General features: G+C 38.1%; 2 protein-coding genes across 4 annotated transcripts in view; both read left to right on the top strand.

The window, feature by feature from the left end:
• The first annotated feature begins 88 nt into the window (after positions 1–88).
• uxt (ubiquitously-expressed, prefoldin-like chaperone) lies at positions 89–2,478 on the top strand. Its single transcript, XM_036578069.1, has 6 exons — positions 89–547; positions 642–723; positions 912–979; positions 1,071–1,178; positions 2,035–2,098; positions 2,222–2,478. Exons 1-6 carry the CDS (start codon positions 465–467, stop codon positions 2,282–2,284), a joined length of 468 nt encoding a protein of 155 aa, XP_036433962.1. The 5' UTR covers positions 89–464; the 3' UTR covers positions 2,285–2,478.
• Positions 2,479–4,366: 1,888 nt separating this feature from the next.
• The window catches only part of elk1 (ETS transcription factor ELK1), a 36,052-nt gene continuing 16,693 nt past the window's right edge, over positions 4,367–23,725 (top strand). The window contains exons 1-4 of one of the 3 annotated variants that reach the window (XR_005007678.1): positions 4,367–5,255; positions 19,919–20,127; positions 21,491–21,877; positions 22,698–22,853. Coding sequence is in view for 2 of the 3 variants with exons in the window: in XM_036579347.1 (XP_036435240.1) it covers positions 5,231–5,255; positions 19,919–20,127; positions 21,491–21,877; positions 22,698–22,853 (777 nt within the window). In the remaining variant the exon portion in view is untranslated. The remainder of the gene's footprint in view (positions 5,256–19,918; positions 20,128–21,490; positions 21,878–22,697; positions 22,854–23,725) is intronic. The other 2 variants (XM_036579347.1, XM_036579348.1) reach the window with 2 other exon arrangements.

Raw genomic sequence — 23,725 nt, 5'->3', positions numbered from 1 at the left:
ACTGTGTGCATGTATAATTTGGGGGGGGGGTAAAATTTTTCAGTTATTTTTAAAAAGTAAATAAGAAATAAAAAATCTAACTGCGTCATTTCCTGCTACTCGACGCGACCGTTTCCTGTACCTTGTAAACAAGTCGATTATTCTCACGTGTCGCACGTTTGATCGATACAAATCAATAAATAGTAGATATATGTCATGTAAAAATGAGGTAAATTTCTAGGCCTGTGTGCTGTGAGAGAGAAGCAGATCGCCGGTGAAACGGAGCCTAGCATGCTAGCAGGTTCTCTGTGCTCATCAGTTCATCAGTTCCAGCGAAGGAAGTGTGACTTTAGCCTTGATGCAGAGGAGGATTGAGCAGGTTCGGCATCGTAGTGTATCATTTTAAAGAGGCCATCTGAAACAGTCTGTATTCAGGGTTAAAGCACCTTATCGTGTGGGAACCGCGACGGTAACTGCTTTCCGCAATGACTTCTGTCAAACCCACGATCGACGACAAAGTCCTGCAGTACGAGTCTTTTATCAATGACGTACTGAAGAGAGATTTACAGTGAGTATAACGTTACACTGACATGTAAGGTTGCAGCTGTAAGTAAGTAAAACGCGTTTGTTTGACTTTTAAATACAACTGTTTGTGTCACCAGGAAAGTGTTGGAGCAGAGAGATGGTGTATATGAAAAAATTGCACAATACCTTCAACTGAAGAATACAATTAAAAGCATTCAGGTAAAATCAGAAGCTCATAATATGACATCATTTGCGTCTGACTTCTGTTAGCTTTCTCTCTCTCCTATTCCCATTTTCACCTTCGCTCAGCCCATCTTTCCATGCAAAACAGCTTAAAACGTGCTTGTGTGAAATCCAGTCAGTGGTTTGACGTTTTCAGAACTGACTGATCTTTTTCTACCATTCAGGAAACTGACAGCAAAGAACTGAAGACAGATGTAGACCTTGGCTGTAATTTCTATGTTCAAGCTCATGTGTAAGTGCGGTTTCTTGGCTTCTCTGTCCGCACTTTGTGTCATATGTGCCTCTCTATGCCTGACTAAAGTATATTTCTTTTTCCCTTTCAGTCCTGACACTTCCAAAATCTTTGTTGCAGTTGGATATGGATTTTTTGTGGAATTCACGCTCTCTGAAGCTTTGACGTTCATAGAGAAAAAGACCAGCCAGCTTACAGAGTAAGATCCTTAGACACAGTTATAATTGGAGATGGTACCAATCCGATACCAGGTATATGTAGCCTGACGTAGCCTGAAAGTGGTCGTTTAGTTTTTGCGTGGCGTGTTTGTTCACTTTTCGGTGCTGTTTACACCTTGCGTTAATGTGTGGTTCATGTCCAGATTGTATCAGGACTTTGGCCAGTTTCCATCTGCACTTATCACAGAAATGCATCCCTACTGTAACCAGATGAGAACTTTCCCACATAAAAAGCACATCAACACATATGTCGTTTCTGTTTTTCTTCTATTTACATTTTCTCTGTTATGATACAAATCAATAAACTTTGCTTGGATGCTTTCATCAACCCAGAGTGCAAGAAGGCAATCCAGCCTTGCATGTCTATCATTTGTTTGTCCTCTTACCTGCTGGTCAGCACTCAACAGATGCATTTCCACTTACGGAATTGTATTTGGATATAGAATCTTTATATTTGTGTGTAATGTGATCAAGATCAGTCTCTTAAAACCTCAGAATGGGATCTGATTGTAATCCGATCACAGTGTGTCATAAGCATCTTTTCTTCTAGCAATGTAAAATCTGAACGTGATCTGATCACCCAAACGCATGTTGATGCAAGGTGTAAACAGCCTCATAGATGTCCATCTTGAGTGAATTGCTTCAATGATAAAAATAATGATTTTTAAAGCTTATTAGATTTTAAAGAAAAAATATCACATCTGTTTCAGTAAGGTTTCAGTATTGATATCAGAAAAGAAAAAAATGGTATTGTGCCATCTCTAGTTGTGATTAACATTTTGCTTAACTAATTTTTTTCACCTATTTGAGATGTTTATTCTTCCTTGGCTGTTGCAGGTATACTGAGGTTCTTACTAAAGATGCAGCAAAAATCAAAGCAAACATTCGCATGGTTTTGGAGGTAGACTTTTTCATTTTACTATCTGTTTCTGTTTCTTTTTCATTTTCAATTCTATTAACTGATAACAGTACGTAGAGAAGACTTAACAAGCAGTAAAGAAAATGTGCACTTTGTCCCCCACAGGGTTTAAGGGAACTGCAGGGTCTGAAAGATCTTCCTGAGCCCGGAAGGAGAGAGGTGTTTTGATTGCAAGATGACACCTCATTGTCATACTTTATGCTTTTTTTTGAGAAAGTATGCATGACTGAGATGGGTTTGGGCATCATGTGGTGTAACCATTGTGCAGAACAATGTAGTTCAATGGGACTTGGTTTCTTAACAGGTTGTACTGTTATGTTACAAAATTGATGGATTCAATAAATGACAGCTTATTTTGAATAGCGGTGAGTACTGTAATGGTTTTTAGTGACTCTGCCTAAGACTGACTAATTTCCCCTTGCAAATATGTGACTCATGTCCTCCTCGCTCTTGAAGTCGTCACTAAATTGTTTGTTTGGCACTCCTGGTCATACCCGTTCCAATAGCTTTGACAATTAATCATTACATTATGCATTTTTCTTCAGCTGTCATGCCATATTTCTTTGTTTTCAGTTAGAACACTCGCAATTGGTTATTCAAATGTTGCAAAAGAGCCAGTACCCTGAACTGAATGTGGCACAGGACATTTCTTCAGTCCTGTGGGTTCATGTAGAGTAATAACACATTTATTATAGTGCATTTGGTACATTTCCTCTGTGCAACCTCTTTTACCAATACAGTTGTTTGCAACAGTGCTTGGGATTTAATATAGACAGCCCAGAACAATGTGCTACAGTTATTTTTGTCTTTTCAATGTAGTGGTGCACTAACATGCTCAAAAGTCAGTGGATGGAAGTGGCAGTCATTATATTTGGTTTCTAGTTCATATCTAATTCATTTAACCATTTAGCCTTAAACTTCAGATTTAGTTTAACAGTTCGCCCTTGTGCATAGTGCCCACAAGTCCTAGAACCTAGTTTATAAAGCTGTATGAATACTAGGCTTCTAATTAAATGGATTGCACATACATTTGAATGATAAGAAACATGGGGGTTATTTGGCAATTTTGAGTTGGTTAGTAATTGATAGCTTATTAATTGACAATTAACTGAACTTTTAATTCGTTAAGTTGATGAGGGGGGAGAGCTTATATCTCAGCTTCTTCAGCATCACTGTGACGGATACCCTGTCACACTAGTAACTAGTTGCCATGGAAACTGGATGTTGAATTGTGGCAGCAGTGTAAGACCTGCTTCCTGAAATAGATTTATTTTTCTTTGTACAAAGACGCACTGCCACAAATGGACTCATGGCATAAGCATGTGCATCACACGATCAGTACGACGTGCCTTGTTCTGTGGCTTTGACTGGCACAAATGGATTCATGCCGTAACCATGCGCATCACACACCTTCCATTTGATATGCCTTGTTTGTAGGAATGGAACAGATGCTGGCAAACATCGCCTGCTTCATTAAGATTTAGCTGACATTTGTGCACAGGTCTTGAGGTTTCTAAGGCATCTTGAACTCGGTAAAGTTTCATGCCATCACATGTGCACAGGATGGCTGGCACATATATGCTTTGTGAAATGGTTTCCTTTTTTAAAACATACATTATTAAGAAAAAAACACTACAAATCATTATAAGTACAGTGCAATGCAAGTCAGAGCCCTCCCTTCATTAGTTTCCAGCCAGAACGGTACAAGTTATTCCTCAAAAAAGAAACAAAATAATGCAAAAGTCTCAACATCCCAGCTAAAAATAATATCAAAATGTTTAATATTTAATGCGTCCACACTTTGCCTTTATTCCAGCTTCCACTCTTTTTGACAGATGTTTTTCAAAGAAATCCAGGGATATTTTTTCACACCTCCAAAGTTCAGTCTTAGAAGTTGGTTGCACGTTCTGCTTCCCAAACACATTTGAATTGGAAACTCCTGTTGTTTTTTTCCACTTATTTTCCATTGACATTTCCCTTCCTTATGCAGGTGGATTATATCTAATCTACCCAAACATCTCCTAAAAAATAAATAACGAGTACTTAATGGCTAGAAATGAAATAAATAAAGGGGTACTCTCTGACTTTTGCACTGTACTGTGTCAGTATTACAGGGGTTCCCATTTATAGGCTGCAGTCACGTGTGCAAGGCGACTACCTGTGGATTGCCCTTGGCACGTACAGTACATGAACTCGCACAACAACAGCAGTGAACCACACACAATCTGCCCTGCAAAAAAGAAGGCTTTCTCATTCTTCCCTCTGTTTTAACAGCCCCCAGTTTCAGCCCCACAAATGTCAGATGCATTAAAATCTTAACTACGTCCGACCTCCTCCATTCATTTGCCTGTAGAGAGACTAACTAACTCACTAACGTCATGTGTGCGGTGACGTTTGAACTCCACAGGGACTCCAGAGAGAGAGAGAGAGATGGAGGAGCGAAAAGCAGAAAAAAGTGAAAATGCCAAAGTAGTCGAGACGTTTTTTTTTTCGTAGAAACAGGAAGCAGGGACGCAGAGCAAAGTAAAGGGATCGTAGGTTATGTGGTTTCTGTTCCAACTTAAGCAGGCGCGTTTCTTTCTTATATTGACGTTCGTGTCGCGGTTTTTACAGTTACTGTTACTTTACAGTCGCTGCGGTGGGAAAACGGAGGACTTTTTGTACTCTGGACCTTCGCCTCTTCTTTGGAAGAGAATTTTCGCTTTAACTCGTTTTCCCACACCATATTGCTGCTCTTATGAGGCCGTGAGGGTGTTGTAGCCGTCCTGCCACGGAGAAAAATCGACAGTTGTGTGGTTAAGTTGTCTTTTTTCGGTCAGGAAAGAGTCCTCGGCGTTACTTTTCGCGACGAAAAGCGGCTAGCTAGCAGCTAGCCTAGCCTAACCGACACTGCGGCGGTGGTGGCGGCGGCTGCAGCCCGACTCCGTTAAACATGGAGGCAGAGATGCATGTGTTTATCGCCACAGAGCTGTTATATAATCTTAAAACTGAACCGTATTTGCGTGTGTCGCCGTCTGCTTTCAAGGGAAGCCACTTTTGACATCCCTTCGGGCGCAGATATGTGGACGTGATTTAACGTAACTTGGCGAAAATTGAAGCTCAGTTAACAGAGACATGGATTCCAACCCTCTGATAAGTGGTGAGTTTTCTTTTGCTTATAAATTTTTATTTTCGAAAACGAAAAATATTATTATTTCAATTATGAATCTGATTTTCACTCTTCAGGTAACGTGCATAGCCTTGAGGGAAGCTATCTAAGTAATACTGGCGTTCTCTTATTTTTTTTTATTTAGGTTACGAGGTTGAACTAAAATGATAGCTAGCCTTAATGTTAGTTCACAAACCGCTAACAACTTCACACCAGAGCTGGTGGGGGGTTTCGTGCAGGTTTACGGTCTGAATGATGTGGAGACTGTAAAAATATGTTGTTTAACGACATACAGCTCGTAGGAAAGCTACAGCCTGTGTGAAAAGGCATTTCTTTGGCTGCTTTTCATGCCCCAGCTTGATTGCTAGAATCCCCCCCTACCTGTTGGAAGCTTGACAACTAGCGTTAGCTGGTGTCCTTCTTTCTACCAGCTCCTCTGTACATAAAGCCACATTGCTCCCAGTTTTCTGTCTGTTTTCCAGTCCTGTCCCTGCAGTCCCCTCTGCACTACGCATTTTGGTGCTTTTAAACCAGTGTTTTGACCTCGTAAGGGGCTTGGGAATGAGCTGATGAGTGGATCAGGTGTACTGGAACAAGTAGAACACTATATTGTGAAATACCTGAGCAGAGTGGGAAACACTGATGTAGCCAGATGTAGGTCTCTGTGTCTGAGACTGGAATGCCAACATGTTTTGCAATCCAAATATCTCTGCTCCTACGTCTCATCCGGAGTCCTGTGAGTTAGAGACGGGTTGCTCTAGATGCTTCTCTGACCATCAAACCTTCAAAAGTATCACTTACAAAACGTGGTTCTTCAAGGGAACTTCTTCTTTAGTAAAGGCTATAGTTCTGTTTAGAGCCGTGAGTTCTATATATTCTTATGGTCCTTCAGATTGATGGAGAATATGTTGTATATAGCACCAAAAAGGGTTATTCTGCTGTTACAAGCCTGTCATCACAACAATAGGGAGAACACTTTCTTGGTGCTTTATAGAACCATTTTCAAAAAGGTTCTTCATAGATCCATATACATCGATCCATCGATCTAAAGAGCCATTTCACCATGCACAAACCATTTAAACAAGAAATGGTTCCAAATACAGCCATTGCCTTTGGTAAAGAACACTCGAAGAACCATCTTTTTTAGGTGTGTGTGTAGAATCTAGTCATTGGTTTGCTGTCACTATTCTTTGCTAGGTTATTTCAGTTTACTCTAGGCTATGTGAACTGGGTCAAAGACAGTAGCTACTCCTTAGAAGTAGGAAGAATAGTTGATTCTTTCTCGTTTGAAAAATTCTGCATTGAAATGTCATAATCAGACTTAATAATCAGGTAGGCTTATGCATCATTTTCTATCGAACGTTTTCTACCAGAAATTTTTGATTATGAATGAAGGAGTATGTTGTAGAAATGATAACTGATGATACTGAAGTTGTATAAGTATTGACAGATAATTGCTTAAAAAAGTATCACCATCAGACAGATGTTTAGATTTGTTTTAATTTTTCAAACTGATATTGATGACGTATTTATTGTACTTTGGAAGACAATTTAGGTGATGCTGAACTACTGTGCTGAAATATCTGTATTTAATTCATTTTAATACATCTGTGATGTTTTTTATGTCTGTAATCCTAATCCAGCTAGATGTAGTCCCACTTTCTACATTTTGCAAATGTTTATGTATTGCCATTGGCAGATATTGACAAATATTAGGTTTTCACATTTCATATCAGTGCATCCATACTAAATTGTATGCAGTGTGACATCAAGGACAAAAAGATCAAATAAAAGTGTAGCTTAGTTTTTCTACTTTAAATTCAAGCCCATTGGATGTTAAAACATTAAGATGTAGGCCTGTAGACGTAACATTTGGTCCATGTGTAGGCTACATTGCAATTTAGCGAAGCTGGTGAACAAATATGGGGAAAGAAATCATGATATATACTACAGGAATAAAAAAAAACAAGATGGAAAAAAAAAAAGTTTTATTATTGTGTGTTGGTACCCTGAATCAGAATCAACATTGGCTAGTGAGATGTCTAGAGATTCCCACCCCTACTAGTAAGGCAATGTGACAATGTTTTATTGTTATCATGATAAATTTTGTTATTATTATAAACAATATGCTTTTCTGAACATATTGTGGATATTGTCGGTGCATAAGGAACATGGTTAAGTCCTGTTTAATTGGACTTAGTGCAGAACAGAATGTGAATAAAAATAATTGTACCCAGAGTTTTTTGATTGCTGGTTTTAAATGGTTCTCTACTAGTGCATTATGTGTGCGTGTAAATTTATTGTGATACATGATGTGTCTCATGAAAATGTCTAAGTATCGTGATGTGATATTTGTCCTTTATCACTCAACCCTACCTGCCGCCCCTCAAAATAATGTCATCGTAGAACTACCCAGATTACCCATACTATTTGATTAACAGTAATCTGCAATGCTTTTATACTTACACTGCAATTAACACCATCCCAAAATAGAAGCAAACTGTAGCACTGCAGGAGGCTTTAGACACTGAATGGTCAGTAAAAGTGTATATAACTCTTCTGCAAAGCAGTAGAAAGACAGTAATACCAGGAGAGAGGAAGAGAGATGCGCAGCGCTGACAGTGGCCGTCCAGACGTAGTATATGGTCCAATTTACTAGCAGCATGTAGAATCTCACTTCACACTAACAGCCTATTCTGCCTGCCACTAATACCGCAGTGCTCTATTATGCCTGTGTCAGCATTAAAAGCCTTTCTGACTCTCTCTCTCTCTCTCTCTCTCTCTCTCCCTCTCTCTCTCTCTCTCTCTGTATATTAAACCAGCATCACTTTAGGTATCAACTTAATAAGATGGCATCTGATCCAAAGGGACACAGAGGCGTTGGTGATGTGTTGTTATTAATTATTGTGAACACTTTTCAAAAGCTTTGATGCATAGCATGAGCGAGAATGAGCTTTCTGTTTCTCTGGCATTGATTTGGGTTTGTAATTAGAGCGAAGTACTGTTATAATAACATTATAATTGTAAGTAGGTTTTCAAATTAGCTATGTACAATACCAGTACTTGGAAATAAGTACTTGGCATAAATTGCAGTCTTTTAAATTGCAAAATGACTTGCTATCTCAGCAGTTTACCATTAACTGACCACTGTTTGTTAAAAACAGTTCTTGTCGGTGTTGTTGTTTTATTATTGGATGTGAACACTTTTCAGAAGCATGAGTGAAAATGCCCCTCTGTCTCGGTGGGGTTGAATTTGGGTTTCTAATTTAAATGTATGGTAGATAGGGATTTGTATTAGCTATATAGAATATTAGCAGCAAGAGATCAGTACTAGGCCTAAATAGGTTGCAGTTATTTAAACTACACTGTTAGAAATAAAGGTTCAGTGCAGGTACATTTTTCATTCATCAAGGTACAAACAATGTAAATGTACCTTCAAAGGTACAACAGTGGTTTTAAGGTCCAATTGTGTACCTTAAATAAGTTTTTCCCAGGTGAAAAGTACGTATTTGTAACATTTCATAAGCTAATGCTTTAAAACAGAGCAATAAAATAAAAAGCCTGGAGATGAGACGGGGGTGTGTGGAGTCAATATAACTTGGAAAATATAGTTTCAAAGGATTACAGTACAACTATGTTCCCTGACTAAAGGCACTGAGATGTACTCTTAAAGGTGCCACCCCAGTGACAAGAGGGGCACTGCCCCAGTGACAGTTTCATACCTTTATTTCTGACAGTGGTGATTGTGAAATATTGTGCTATACAACCTAGGGATGTAAATGATGAGCCGATTTGCCATTAACCAACAAATAAACAATTGTTCGACAAATGCTATTGCTTAGAAAAACATTAACTTTTTGTAATTTCTAATAAAAATGGTTCCTGATTGAATAGGCAAGTAGAGTAGAATGTTTTTGAATTGCATAAGCTATTGGTTTCACAATATTGTCCTACTAATAAAATAGTAGAAAAGGTAGCACAACTACAACATAGTATCATATCAAAAGCATAATCTCCAAGTGACAGCCTTCAAGATCGTCTGAGGTCCATTTAGCCAAACTTAGCCCAGTCATGGCATTTACGTTAGTTTTAGCTTGTGCTAGTACTGAGTGGTCAGTATAGCTTTAGAACTTCAGAACATATAAATTTCACTAGCCAAACGTTTTATTTTCCAGTGATTTAATAAATTTTTTAGTTTTGGTCATATAATTGTAAACGTATTACAGTTGTCAGCCTCTTGGTTTAAACAAAACCAAGTAGGGTATGTTCAATACAATTTTAAGTCATTCTCTTTATATACATGCTGATGCCTGGTCCCACCTATCAGTACAACGTTCCACAGTTCATATAAAGAGCACTCTTTAATATCACTGTGCTTTAATGCTAATTCAGTTGATGTGTGCACTCATAAGTTTGCATACATCACGTTTTTTACAGCGGCTTTTTGAACGTAGCTCAGACAGTCAGATTTCAGAACTGAAACTATTCATTTTATAATTGAGATTGTTATGAATCACATCCTTGTTTTTAAGCTTAATGTCTCATCGCTGATGTATGACAAAACGTATGTCAAAATTTGCATCCCTAATTCCAGCTGTCTACCATTAGTTACAGTTACTGAGAAAGATTTGTCGTAGTAGCTCTTGTCTCATGTCTTAGTGGTATTGTGTTTTTGTTAAAATTTTTCAGTGAGTGAGTATGAACTCTGTGTCTGAAATTGAATTTGAATTTGGGATTTAGTTTGAAGGTGCAGCAAGTAGGTTTTTTTTTAGCTATATATTGGTTGCATCATTCAAATGGAGTGATGGCAAAGTAACCTGGCTTGGCAGCCATCTACCTAACTAGACTTACTGGCCAGCATTTGTCACTGTAGCTGTAATTATGTTAGTTTTATTGTTATTTTTTGTTTAGTCTTGGACCATTTCTTCTAGAAATGTAAATACATATTTTGCAATTAAACCATGGGAGTATCCTGCTTTCCGCCCAAAGGCCGCTGGGATAGGCTCCAGCACCCCCCACAACCCAGAAGGATAAGCAGTTTAGAAAACGTGTGTGTGTGTGTGTGTCATAATCATCAACCATAAAACATCCAGTTTCATTTTTTATGTTGCTCTGTAATTTTCTGTTCAGAAATTTATGTAAGATGGCATGACACAGATTCAAATAATGACATTCAAATTCAGATTTTTGTATTAAAATTGAATCAAATAAGTCAAAATATTGTGGTGCATATTATTACTGTATTGTGAAAACGTCTTTAGGTTTTGTGATATGATTTTAGCCATACCGTCCACCGCTAATAGCATTTGTGAAAATTTAATTGAAAAAAAATAAACAAACAACAGCACTGTAATTATACAGTACCAACTTGCTGTTGTGTGAGGTTCTATTCCACTAATTCTTTAAAGCTTCAGTAGGAAAGTACCACAACTGGCAGGGTAACTGAGCATCTGAGCAAGAGAGGCTTTCAAACAGTTGTCAACGCCACATGACAGAAACTCTAAAATATATGACATGTTGTTACACCACTGCTGTTGTTCTGTCTGTTAGTAGGCTCCGAGCTTGTTCAGAGGTGGATGTGGCGCTGGTTCGGCAGTTGTTGATTTTACGATGATATTAATTCTGTGTGTGTCAAGGCTCTGTTCAGCTCGCTCACTCACTCTGTAGTACGCAGTGAAAAGCAAGGTGTTCAGGTGTTATAAATCATATCAGGCCTTACCGCCGGAGGCCTGAAGATAATTGGCTATTAAAGATCACAGTCCACTCTCCGTCCTCCTGAGACAATCTGGCCTGACAAGTGAAAACAGATTTATATTGGTCCTTTCTCAGCCATACCTCGCTCTGTCCAGCCTTTATTTATCTCCCTTCTGCACATGACGCACTGTACCTACGCAGTGGTGAGCCTAACGATGTGTGTGAGTCCATTCCTAGTCATTAGTCAGTAATAGTGTAGAAAGCCTCCTCCGTCAGAATACAAATCTGAGAAGAATTCTGAATTATATTGCTGGTGTCGTGTTCTGAGCATGCTTTTAAAGTCCATGCTCTTGCACTGAATAATGTGCAATACTTGGAACTAGTGTCTGCGTATTCTTTCTGGTTATAGGTATTTGTGCATGTAGTAACTCTGACTAGGATGTTTGAGTTACTTGAAGATTTGTCTACACCGATAAATCAGCTTTGGTGCCTCGCAACAATATTGATCTTTAATTTTAACAGTAGATAATAAGCAGTATACTTGTGATAGCATTCTGTTCCATGAAAATGAGTATCCCTGTTGCCTCACCTGCATAAATAAATACATGATGCAATTTTAAAGGCTGTTTTTCTTGTAGCTTATTTTTTTCCATAGAGGTCCACTTACAGCATTTGTGTGGTTTTATATACCAAAAATGGTTACAGCACATTTTTACATGATCATTTACCAACCTTGTTTTATCCCTTAGAACTAATCAGGCTGTTTTTTACTGAGCCTTTAAGACTGATGTAAAATAAATGAGCTCTGATCTGTTCTGATTGGCTGCCCTGTATTATTGCTTATTCACTCAGAGCTGCAATGCTCCTTAGAAATCCTATCATTCTGCAGAAACATTCAGTGTGAAAGGGTGGGGCTAAACTGCTATAGGTGAATATAAGGAAATGAGTTGGTTCGTAAGGTGTCACAGAAACGGTGAATTCAAAACAGGCTTTTTGCTGTATGGTTTCCATATATGGGCTGAATGGACTGGGTAGTGAATAGTATGTTTTGAAGCTTTGACAACGGCCTAATCCCATTTCTTATTTTTACGGCTACCTATTGACCCCTTTTAGTGTCATCTTGCCCTTTGGAACTGAGTTAAGGGGTAGTGGTTGAAATCTTCTCTATGAAATGGGACCCTCAAATAACAAGAACATTACTTCATTAACAACTACTAGCGCTGCTCTGTAGGCGACCCTGCCAGTCTGCAGTGGCAGAAGAGGAGGGTAAAGTTCAGCTCCTCACTGCTGGGCTTTAGTTACATTTAGGGCATCATATGCCTTCAAAGAGGGGAGATATGACAATTATTTATTATCTCCAACCCCAATTCTTCGGTGATATGAAGCTGAAATCAGCTATTCGCCAGCTTCTTGTTCGAATTTTCCTGTTCCATTTTAAATGGGATGTAACTGCTGCACCATTTAAGGTGGAATGGGAAATTTAGCTAGCTGGCTACCGAGACATTAGCATACTACTAGCGTTTCTTTATACTTGTTATGAAGAAAAGAGCCATAATACATAGAAACGACATTAAACTAAGACAATACAATGATTATCGTAATTTTTAATGGAGAAAACTCAGATTTGTGGGTTTCTTTGGTTGCTTGCAAAGCCATCTTGACTGTTTTTCTTTTTTTCCCCTCATAACACTCTGTTTGGAGTGAGCCTCTGAAAAACCTCCGTTTGGACGGCCATGTAGCCCTAACACTTCGCCCTACCCCTCCATCTGAACAAAAATTGGGACACCCTACCCCTAGGCATTAACGCGTAAAATGAAGGGGTAGGGGTAAGGGGTGAAATGGGATTGGGCCAATGTTTTAAACTTTAAATGTATTTTAAATGTATTTTAAAAAAGCAATGTTTTGGTTTTCCATAATAAGCGCCCTATAAGAGTAGAAAACTGAGCAAAGCAGTCCAATCAGTACAGGCAATCTCAGGTTTATAAGACATAATCAAGTTTGTAAGCACTCAGGAAGCACAGTTTGTTAATTTTGTTAATGCAAACTTAAATATCATCTGATACAATGATAATGTGATATATTCAGAAATACTAGGTTTGCAGAAATGTGATAATTGGTACATTTTATAATTAAAAGATTCAAATACTGTAAAGCTGTTCAAATAAAGGATGCTTTTGTATTTAATGAAATCACATGCGTCATCATTAGTGATGATAGTATCGGTTTTAATGCCAGACACAATCCAAAGTTTACAGCTTCTCCAGGTTGGTAGCAGTAACAGGCTCTTCACTGCATTTATTTTTTAAAAATAACTGAGAAACTCGGGTTTGGCTTTATGAGCGCATACTCCAGTAGAAAAAGAAACATAAAGAGACAGTCCACTGGTTGTCAAATGAATGGGAAAGCTTGTAATGCTCAGCATAGTGTCTGTTTAGGGGGAAAGTCCCACCCTTCAATAAAAGGAACCAGCCAGCTTGCTGGCAAAGCCACAGGCAGGAAAAGCTCCGCTTTGCTGTGGAGATACGTGCAGTAGCTTGAACAAGCTGAAACAACATGTTTTTTGTGCGATATTTTATCGGAACACTACAAACTGTTTATCTGCTTTTTATTTAATTTATGTGATTTTGCCAGTGGTTTCCTCATTCAGCAAGACGTCTGGTCTTGTATGTGTGGGAATAACTGCCTGGAGGCGTTGCCAATATGACCACAGAGTGGACTTGCTTATAAATACTTTGGTAGAAATCAGTTTTTGAGCAGCTTAAACATCTACTTCAGCTGGCACAGAACCTAATATAGAGTATGAAACATGGTCACTCTCCCTTCCACTGACTTGACTATAAGGCTTGTTTTCATTTTGAAGATGATATGGTTAAGATGCTGCTTTTTCTGCTCTCCTGCACTGCTCATCACTGACTGTTTAAAACACATTAGCAGGCTGTTCAGTGTTCAGCAGATTAAACAGGATCCTGCAGTTTAGCATTTTATTCTGCTTCATGTAAAAATAATTGTTTATCAGTTGCTGATAGTTGCAGCCCTAATCATGATGCTAAACTCAATTTATTAATACTGTCCAGCACTATTTCAAGTGTTTGGATGTTTGTGTGAGTAAGGATCTCACCTGTTTGCTTGAATTTCTGCAATTATCCATAAATTCATTGTTATTCTTCCTGTATGGGTAGGTCTTTGCAGTTTGTTGAATGTTTACACATCATTCTACTTCATCAGGCTCAGCTGGAGCAATCCAATTAGGCCTAATAGTACAACCACTACAGGTCATGAAGTCTTTGAACTGGTGAAAAGCTGTGTTGAATTGGCAATAGGTCTGAGTTTCCGCAATCTCAAACTAGCTCTACTCAGTAAAAGTACATTTCTGCAACATACCAGCCACTAAAATGTGTTTAATTAGTCTGAAATTAGATTATCAGTAAAGTTTATATGCAAAATAATGCACTGCTTTTTTAAATAAATGGCAAGCTAGTTATAGTTGTAATACAATTCAGTATGTTTAATTTTAATTCAACTTTATCAATGTACTTTAGTGCACATTATGACTGAAACAAGGTGCAAAAGGTGCAAAAAGAATGTTAATGAACCGTACTGTGCAAAGGTCAGAAACCACCTTTCATTTATTTAATTTCCAGTGAAAACAGCCATTAAGTAAAAGTTATTCATTTTTCAGTGTCCATAAAAAGCCAGAAAAGGTATATTTAACAGAAAACTACACAGAAGCCTGAACACTAAATATGTCTTTATATTTCAGTTTCAGTCTTTTAAAGAGATCAGCAGGGATACTTTTCTTAGAAGCTGGTTGCATTTTCTGCTTTTCACCATCCAAGTAATTCCAAACACATCCAATGATGTTGAGGTCTTGACTCTGCACCAGTCCACTGTTCTGAGAACACCAGCAGCTTCTTTGTTTGCTTTCTTCCTTTTTATCTGTTTCCTTTTCTCAGTGAGGCTTCTTGACAACTGCACATCCTTTCAGACCCATAGCGCTGAGCTGTCTCCTAACAGTGGAAGGATGGACAGAAGCACCCATAGATTTTTTCAGGTCTGAAGCATGAGTGGAGCTTGATTTGCTCCTCTTTCTCAAAGATGATAGGGACAGTTTTGATGGTCTCCATTAATTATTTTTTTAACTGTTTTTTTTTCACTTATTTTCTTCTTTCTTGTGGAAGTGGATTATTCTACATCCAATCTCCTGAGAAATTTAATAATATAAAAATAAATAAATTGTACTCAATGTCCATTTTGACTGGAAATTAAATAAATGAATGGTGGTCTCTGACTTTTGCACAGTACTGTGAATTTGCCCAAAAGTTTATGATGTGCTTTTCACTCTGAGACAGATTTAAGTGAAGACATTTTGCTCACTTGTCAACAAGCCAAGTCAAAAAACATTCGTTTAATTTTAAGCTTGTTATTGAGTCATTAGAATCTGTGTATGCTCTTGAAATTGCAGCAGTTCCCCTAATTATGTTGCAGGCCAGCCGTTCAACTGCTATTGATGCTGTTCAGTGGATTTAAGAGGGGACTGAAAACAATCTCCCTCCATTCCCTAGTAACTGTTGCTTAAACGCTTTTACCATGGTGATAGTTTCTAAGGTGTTTGATATGAGTTACGTAATTGGAGGGGGGGGGAATGGTAATAAGGTTAATTTGCATTCTCAACATGTTCTTCCTTTAACTTGTGAAACGCGTCCTCTGCACTCAGGCTCCTGCTGTGTTTTTTTTCTGCCCTGTTTCCTTTTCCCTGATGACTCTCGGTATAAAGCCCAGGTTGAATATAATAGCTGCTCTGTGACCAGCAGTGTAGAACTCTATTCTCCATATTAGGCACCAGAGTCAACAGTGGTGAAATGATCTCAAACTGATTTCAATTCCATTAATCGTATTTTACCTAACCTATGGTTGGAGATACATTTTAACTTATAATAACATACACACTATAAATTAAACTTTATTAAATGTATAAGAGATTGATGTGATTAACTAATGTTCTGAGAACTTTAGATGTAAGATAATCCACTTGCATAAGGAAGAGAAAAGTAAAGTAAGTAAAAAACAAGAGTTTCAAAAACTGGAGTTCAAAATATGATCAAAAGATACAGAGAAAATGAGACTCCTAAGAACTGTGCAAGACCTAGTAGACGACTAAAACTGTCTCCATCAAAAAAAACAGTACTTAATGTTTTCATCTTCGAGAAACAGGGGAAAATAAAAGTGTTTCTGTCCATCATTCCACTGTGAGAACACCTCAGCTTCTTACTTGGAGGGTGAGAAGCAGAAAATGCAACCAACTTCTAAGACTGAACGTAGGAGGTGTGAAAAATATCCCCACAGGTTTGTTTGAAAAACTGAAAGTGAGTCTTCTGAAAAGAAAGAAAGCTGCAATGAAGTCAAAGGGTGGACACAATAACTACTGAAAAAAATTATATTTAGTTGTTGGGGCTTCTGTGTAATTTTCTGTTATATTTTTCTGTTCTATTTAATAACATGGTTAAAGATGAATGTCATTCAGAATGGTTTGGTCTGAAACGGATTGTTGTAGAGAAACCTACCAGCTTAGGTTCTCTTTACAGTGGTGGTGATAGGAACTGAGGGTTATGACGTCTACATGGCAAATATAGCCATTTTTACTGTCCAAAACAACCAGTGAGCCCACGTGTCTTCTGAGTTTTTGTGCTGATAATATTTGAATTGTGGTACATCAAAAAAATCATTTTCTTTGGTGTACCATTTTGCCATACAACAGCCATGTACCTTTTCATCATGAATGGATTGAAAAAAAATAACTAGCCCAAAAGCTTATGTCAAAATTATCGTAAAACAGTGTATCAGGCATCAAGCAACGTATTTCTAACCATTTCATATAATAACTTTCTATGAGGGAGCTTTCAGAGTTGTCATACATACTTCAAATGTTTGGTTCTTATCACCACCATTGCGATCATTTGTGACTCAGTAAGTTTCTCTAGAACAGAGCATTTCACATCAAACCACTCTGAATGACTTTGCTTACAACTTACAACACCATTTAATTATACATTTTTTAAATCTGTGGAATTCCCCTTTAACTTAAACGGTACTGTATATTCTTGATTATTATTTTGTTGAAATAGGTAGCTTGTGATACAAATTAAACAAAAACAAATTAATTTCTTGTTAGATCTTCAGTGAAGTCTTCGTGGTTACACTATGTTATTTACATAGCAAAATAATTGTGAGAACAGCATTGAGAAATCACATTATTAAAAGAGAAGAGCGGATTAAAAGGCAGAAATAGCTGCATTTTTTTGCTGCTGCATCAAAGTGTTAATACGACTAAGAAGTGTTAGCTGATGATGCTTAGCTGCATACTAATATATTAAAGCTCCACTGAGAAATAAATGCAAATTTCATGTGTGATGACCAGGGATCGAAACTGGATCTCTCGCCTCACCAGTAAACACACTGCTGCTGAATGATGCAACTTTACATATTCCCTTTTATCTCTCGCACAGTCCGTTTTGGCCTTTGCCTGGGCTTTTTCTGTCCATGTGGTATGACTTATTTGATCACCATTTAAGCTGATGATTCGTAGCTGCATTACTGATTATGTATAAACATTAGCATAAGTACCCTTAGAAGATTAGAAGCATGCTATATGATATAAATATACCATAGAATGCTTTATATATTTCCTGCTGTTTTTCTGACACTGAAAACTGAATAATCGTTTATTGGAAGTTGAATAAATGAAAGGTTGGTCTCTGACTTTTTGTTATAAATCTCAAATTCAGTTGTGTTTCTGAAATTCTAAAGTTTAATTTGATATTTTCATATTTATGTTTGTTAGTAGAAGAGGACATTTTATTATGACATTTTGAATTTAATGAATCAGAGTTATTGTTGTGCCTATAGTCATATTTGGTGTAAAGAAAATTTTTCCTTAATATTTTTTTCGACATCTTTCTCATTTTGTGAAATATTCAGGAAAAAAAGTCAGAAGTGCAGACTCAAGTCTTTTGATACAGAATGTAATTTGAATGGGAAATTAATTAATTAAGTAATTAAATAATTACATTTAAATAATTGTGTAATTTGAAATACATTTTAAAGCAGAACAAAAGTCATAACTCCAGGCTTCGAAGGGTTAAAACTCCCCTGAGTAGTAAATGAACTTTCACATGTATGATGATGGGGGATCGGAACAGGTTTCTCTCGCTTCATGAACAAAAATGCTCTGACTGCACGGTGGAGCTTTACATATTCAACTCTGCATAATGACAGCCTTATCTCAGTCTTGGCCTCGCTCGCACTGTTGCACTTCAAAGTTGTGGAGCTGACAGCAGGTCACATGGCTCTGATATCTGAATAGGAGGTCACTGCACTCTGGCTCTGCTCGCTCTATCTCAGAAAGGTGGTTTTCCAGGCATTGCTTGTACAACCGTACCCCTGACATATACATGCCCCTGACATATAGCTTAGTTTCTCCTTATTATTTTGCTGCTTTTAGAGGGCCTATAACCTACATTTTCTCCTTGAGATCCACTTATATGTTTGCAGGGTTTTATGTACCATAAACAGTTGTAATTCATTATTACATGACTCTTTTCTAATCTCTTTGTATCCCTCAACTAAACAGGTCAGTTTGTTTCTTTGCCTTTAAGACTGATACATGTAAATTACTGCTGTTTTGATTGGGTGTACTGTATTGTGTCTCATTCAAAAAGGATTGCATGCTGAAGCACTCCGTATAATTTCAGTGTGAATGGGTGGGGCTAAATTTCTGTAGACTAAGTAGGTACATATATGTGGTTTTTGTGGCATTACAAAAAGAATGAATTTAGGTAGAGCTGTTTCTGCAGCTTTGTTTCCGTATATGGACTGTATGCATTTCAATATAATACGGTAGTTGTAAGAGTACACACTCTGAAAAAAGCTATTAGTCTATCAGGCAGCCAAGTCATAATTTAATAATTAAGGTGTTCACCACAAAAAATAACTTATTTTATTAGGGCTTAAATATTAATTGTTTTTATATCAAAATGTCATTTGTTAAAATATTTATTATAACCTACATTTTTATCAATATTGTCTCAAGTTATAAGTGTGAACATTTTAACCTAATGACACAGAGCTTGTGAACTGCCTATAGATATGTTAACGGCAAAATACACCGACAGGACAAATACTTTCTAGTGTTTGCACTTGTCCTTAGAATGTTCAGAAAAAGAGCTTAAATGTAAAATGAACTAGAGTAAATGGGGAAAAGAACAGACTAATCAGAAGTATTCAAACACCTAAGTGCTCTGTCATCACAACTGTCTGGCGCACAACTGTCTGGCGCACTTCGTTCCAGCCTCAACCCAAAAAAAAAGTGGATATTCTGGTCTTTCTGGCCTAAAAAGCAGGTCTGGACCTCAGTTTATAGAAAATAAATGCCATAAATACTTATGGACACTGGATGTTTTGCCCAAATTATTCATCCCTTTGTTTTATGTGTCAAAAGGTCATTTTTAGCTATGATAATTGCTGATAATTAAATAAATTCTGGAAAACACCAATTTTTTAAAATAAGTTCAATTCTCCCTAATTTAAATGTGTCCAGTTTTAACATCTAGGTAGGTCTCCTGTCACACAATAGTACCAAGCTAGGAGGGTGAAGGTTATCCTGCACTTCCTCCAGGACGCATGAAGTGCCACCACATCTTTTGAACTGCTGCCAATGCAGTGTCATTGCACAGCTCAACACGCTTGGAGGAGAACACTAACTGCTAAATCTGCTGTATTAACATTAGCTAGCATCATGCTGAGTGCAGAGAGGGAGAGGGAAAGGCATCCTACCCTTGCAGAGCAAGAGAAAGATGATAGTTATGCTCTCTTGGCCACAAATGTCTGTGGCATCACGAGGAACTAAACTTAGAATGTTTACTAGTTTTGGGGTTATTTTTTTATTTACTTATTTTATTTTGCAGCTATGGATCCATCCATCACTCTGTGGCAGTTCCTGCTGCACCTGCTAGATGATCAGAGCCACCGGCACCTGATCTCTTGGACATCTGGCGATGGTGAGTTTAAGCTGCTCGATGCTGAGGAGGTGGCACGGCTCTGGGGGCTCCGAAAAAATAAAACCAACATGAACTACGACAAGCTGAGCCGCGCTCTGCGCTACTACTACGATAAGGTGAGAGTGTGTGGATATTGAGACAGTGGCAGAGTGTGTAGGTTTTACAGATCCACACTTGTACTATTTTGTGGTTTTCTCTTTTGGAAATCCATTTAGCCTCGAACCAGCTTAGGCTTGATGTATTTATGTGTGAGAGGGAGAGAAAGAGGGAGAGGGAGAGAGAGGGAGAAAGGCCTGAAAATGAGTCACTGTCCTTAGAGGGACTTGACTTTTAATATAACAGTCTCTCTCACTCTGTGGCTAGGAAACTAGTGCAGAGAGTAAAGGCGGGCGATGTGGCAAAAATGCAATATTGCAATAAAAGACATCTTCACAAGATGCAGTACATATCGTGTCACATATCACAAACGTTTTTCTGATGTTTGCTAGCAAGTTTGAACAAATATACCACTTAAGAAAATCAGTACACTGCGAAAAATAATTTCTTGGCAAATTAAATCATTTTAGATCTAGGTTGGTATGTTTAATTTTTCTCATTTTGAGATTGCTTTAAGGATATTCTAAGATTAGCTTATTTCTATACAATTTTGCTTTCATTTTTTGTTCATTTTTGTCTACTGAAACTGTCATTTTCTATTGGCAGATAATTTTACTTTAAGCAAAATGATTTGCCACTAGAATAAGAAAATGTCTTTTGATAAAATTACTTAAACAAGTAACAAACATTTGAGAAATAAATTGAATAAACTCATTTATTTCTCTAAATGACAAGTATTAGATGTATCAACTTGATTTAAGGTGCTTTTACTTGCCAATGTGCCATTTTTGCATTGAAATTCAAATAAAGAACAAGAGGAAAAATCAAAAATTAACAAATAAGATACTGCCATAATGGGCTAACATCCAGGCAGCTCCTTTAAGACTGACACTAAAATGTTTAATCTTCTCAGTTAATTGTGATTTTCAGTGCTGTGATTTAATAAAAATAAAACTAGATTTTTAATTGATTTGTCTCAGAAACTACCTTTACACTGGTCATGTTTATAGATACTCTGATTACACAAATAATAAGTGCTTACTGATCCGATCTGTGCTCTGAATAAACTCAAATCCAACAATACATGGAGTCCTCTTAATCTTGGGCACACACAAAGGTCTCTAACTCCACTGGTGGCAGATTTAAACAATTTTAAGGTCCCATCAACAGATTTTCAGAACGGATTGCTGGTAAATCGAAAAGTGACAGTGTTGTGATACTGTTAACGAAGGGTCATATTACCTGCCCCCAGTGAAAGATCATAGTAGTAGGGGGAAATAGTGGTTCTGAGACCGGACTGTTCACTAATACATTTACGTGTTTTACAAATTCACCATAGAATTCACTTGACTAATTTGACTATTGCTCTGGTGTTTTAAATAGAACATAATAAAGAAAGTAAGCGGTCAGAAGTTCGTCTACAAGTTCGTGACCTTTCCTGACCCTAATTCGGCCGATGGGCTCCGAGGGCCCGAGGACGGCCAAAGGGTTGGGGGTGGGGAGAAGGTGGAGGTGTCTGTTCAGCCCAAATCAGCAGGGGGTGCTGGTGCCACCACAGGCTGCCTGTCCAAGAACCTGCAGACGCAGCGCTCTTCCCCCAGCTCAGTACAGCGTAGCTCCCGCAATGACTATATGAAGTCCGGCCTCTACTCCACCTTCACTATCCAGTCCCTTCAGACACCCTGCAAAAGCTCCCCCAAACCCATCAAAACAGAGCTCCCAGTGGACAACACACCCAAACCAGCCACCCTGGACCGGCCAGTGCACGAGGTGAGACCGCCAGGGGGAGGAACACTCCTGGGATTAATGTTAATGCAATTTACACAGTTTTCCCATACTCCAAATGTAGTTGATGAGCCCAAACATGCTGCTTCTTTACACTGAAAAAAGCTTACTTTGAATTTATTTGATTAAGATATAAACATTGATTCCACCTGAATGAAAGATATAACATCAACCCTAATGCCGTTGTTCATTTTACTTACTTGTGGTGCTTGGTTGATGAAATGTACACATTTGAATCAAGTAAACTCAAAGCAACACCTTTTTGTTGTAGGTTCACACTTGAGCCACAAAGCTAATGTAGCTAAAGTAATGAAAGTTTATGTGCACCAGTTGGCATTGTGCATGCATCAAGGTGTTAAATAGACTTGCTTATGTGGTTTCTGACACTGTATGATGCACCGTTACGTATAAAAAGAGGAACAAAACTACAGACAAAATTCAAGTTGCTGACAGCCATGTGATGTAAAAGCAAGTTTGTTTCAGATAACAACTCTTGCATCTGTTATTACTCAACAAGGATTCAAGGTTGATGTGCAGTTTGCACAGTACTAAATAGTAGGGTTTAAGCTTCCATTGCTTATTATCTACATTAGCTCCAGTGCAAAACCTAAGAAGCAAACTTTAGACACCAAACATGTCTTGGCTGATCCACTGCATTTGGGGTAAGGTTTTATAAATGAGATTTTAGGTCAAACGGTCACTTTATAGCAAAGAGTTTCTGGAGTTTCAGTGTAGAATAAAATGTGTGTCTTTTTTTGGGTGGGATTTATGTTATTGGTGGCGTTGGTGTGTGTGTTTTCATTAGGTGCGAGTGTGTCAGCCTGAAGGGCAGCCGAGTGCAATGCAGAGTCCACCAACAGTGGACAACAGTAGTCTGCAAGTAATAGTGACCCACCCCTCACCATGTGCCACACCTGCCCTCAGTCCACAAACGCCCTCCAGTTCTTCTGCTGCCGCTACCGTGAGTATATGACCAGTAATTTTGCTGTCGTTACTAACAATAAAGATTTTTGCAAATTGTTCTGACAGAGAACTAACTGTCATTACTCTGCAATTAATTAAGATCAGTACTGTCCTAGGGTAGAAACTGTTAGTAAATCTGTTCATTCAGGTCATGATGGTCTCAGGTTTTGGCATTTAAGGCTGTAATTTGGTGCTGTGCCAGGTAAATAGATTATGACCTGGATGCGAGGCATCACTGAGGACAGCATGAGCTCTGTTCCTACGGTGCTCTGCATCCAGTGTCTCTGTAGTTGGAAGTTCTGCTCCGGTGATCCTCTGGGCCATCTTAACTTTTCTCTGCATGGCTTGTTTGACTTTTTCCACTGTGTTGCCGAACAAATCATTAACTGACAAGCATAAAACCAAGGATACCAACTGCACTGAGATCCCAGCTGATGCCACCTGATACCATGTGACATAAGCATAGCACACAGATTATGCTGTGCTAATAAACAAACAGCTCAAGCTGGCAGTGAACAAGGGTCTGCTCTTACAGAGAAGTGTTGCCGACACTATGGCGGTCGAACGCAACGTCATTGGTCAGTTTAAACATTCCACCTTGGCAGATTATTTTGAATAAAACAGATTTATTGGAAATTGTTCATATACAGAGCTGAGAGAGATGTCAGTCAGACCAAGCGTTTTCGCACAGTGTGAGCATTTAAATTGAGGTTTTGTCTGTTCACGATGGTCTATTAAAACGTACAGTGTGAGCTGTCACCAAAGAACCAGATTTCTTAAATCAGAGAATTTACCGGCTACAGGGGACATTCAACACAAACTCAACCAGTAAGTGACAACAAAAAGTAAGTTCCTCAGATTAGCCTCAGA

This window comes from Colossoma macropomum, unplaced genomic scaffold, assembly GCF_904425465.1.
Source record: "Colossoma macropomum unplaced genomic scaffold, Colossoma_macropomum, whole genome shotgun sequence".
In the NCBI taxonomy this organism is placed as follows: domain Eukaryota; kingdom Metazoa; phylum Chordata; class Actinopteri; order Characiformes; family Serrasalmidae; genus Colossoma; species Colossoma macropomum.
This window is presented reverse-complemented; position numbering and strand designations above follow the sequence as displayed.

Bases quoted from the DNA above. Each gene is read 5' to 3' on its own strand.
- uxt (XM_036578069.1), top strand. From the start codon at position 465: ATGACTTCTGTCAAACCCACGATCGACGACAAAGTCCTGCAGTACGAG. The intron at 980-1,070 runs GTAAGTGCGGTT...TTTCCCTTTCAG, and splicing joins TTCTATGTTCAAGCTCATGT to TCCTGACACTTCCAAAATCT. The intron at 1,179-2,034 runs GTAAGATCCTTA...TGGCTGTTGCAG, and splicing joins AAGACCAGCCAGCTTACAGA to GTATACTGAGGTTCTTACTA.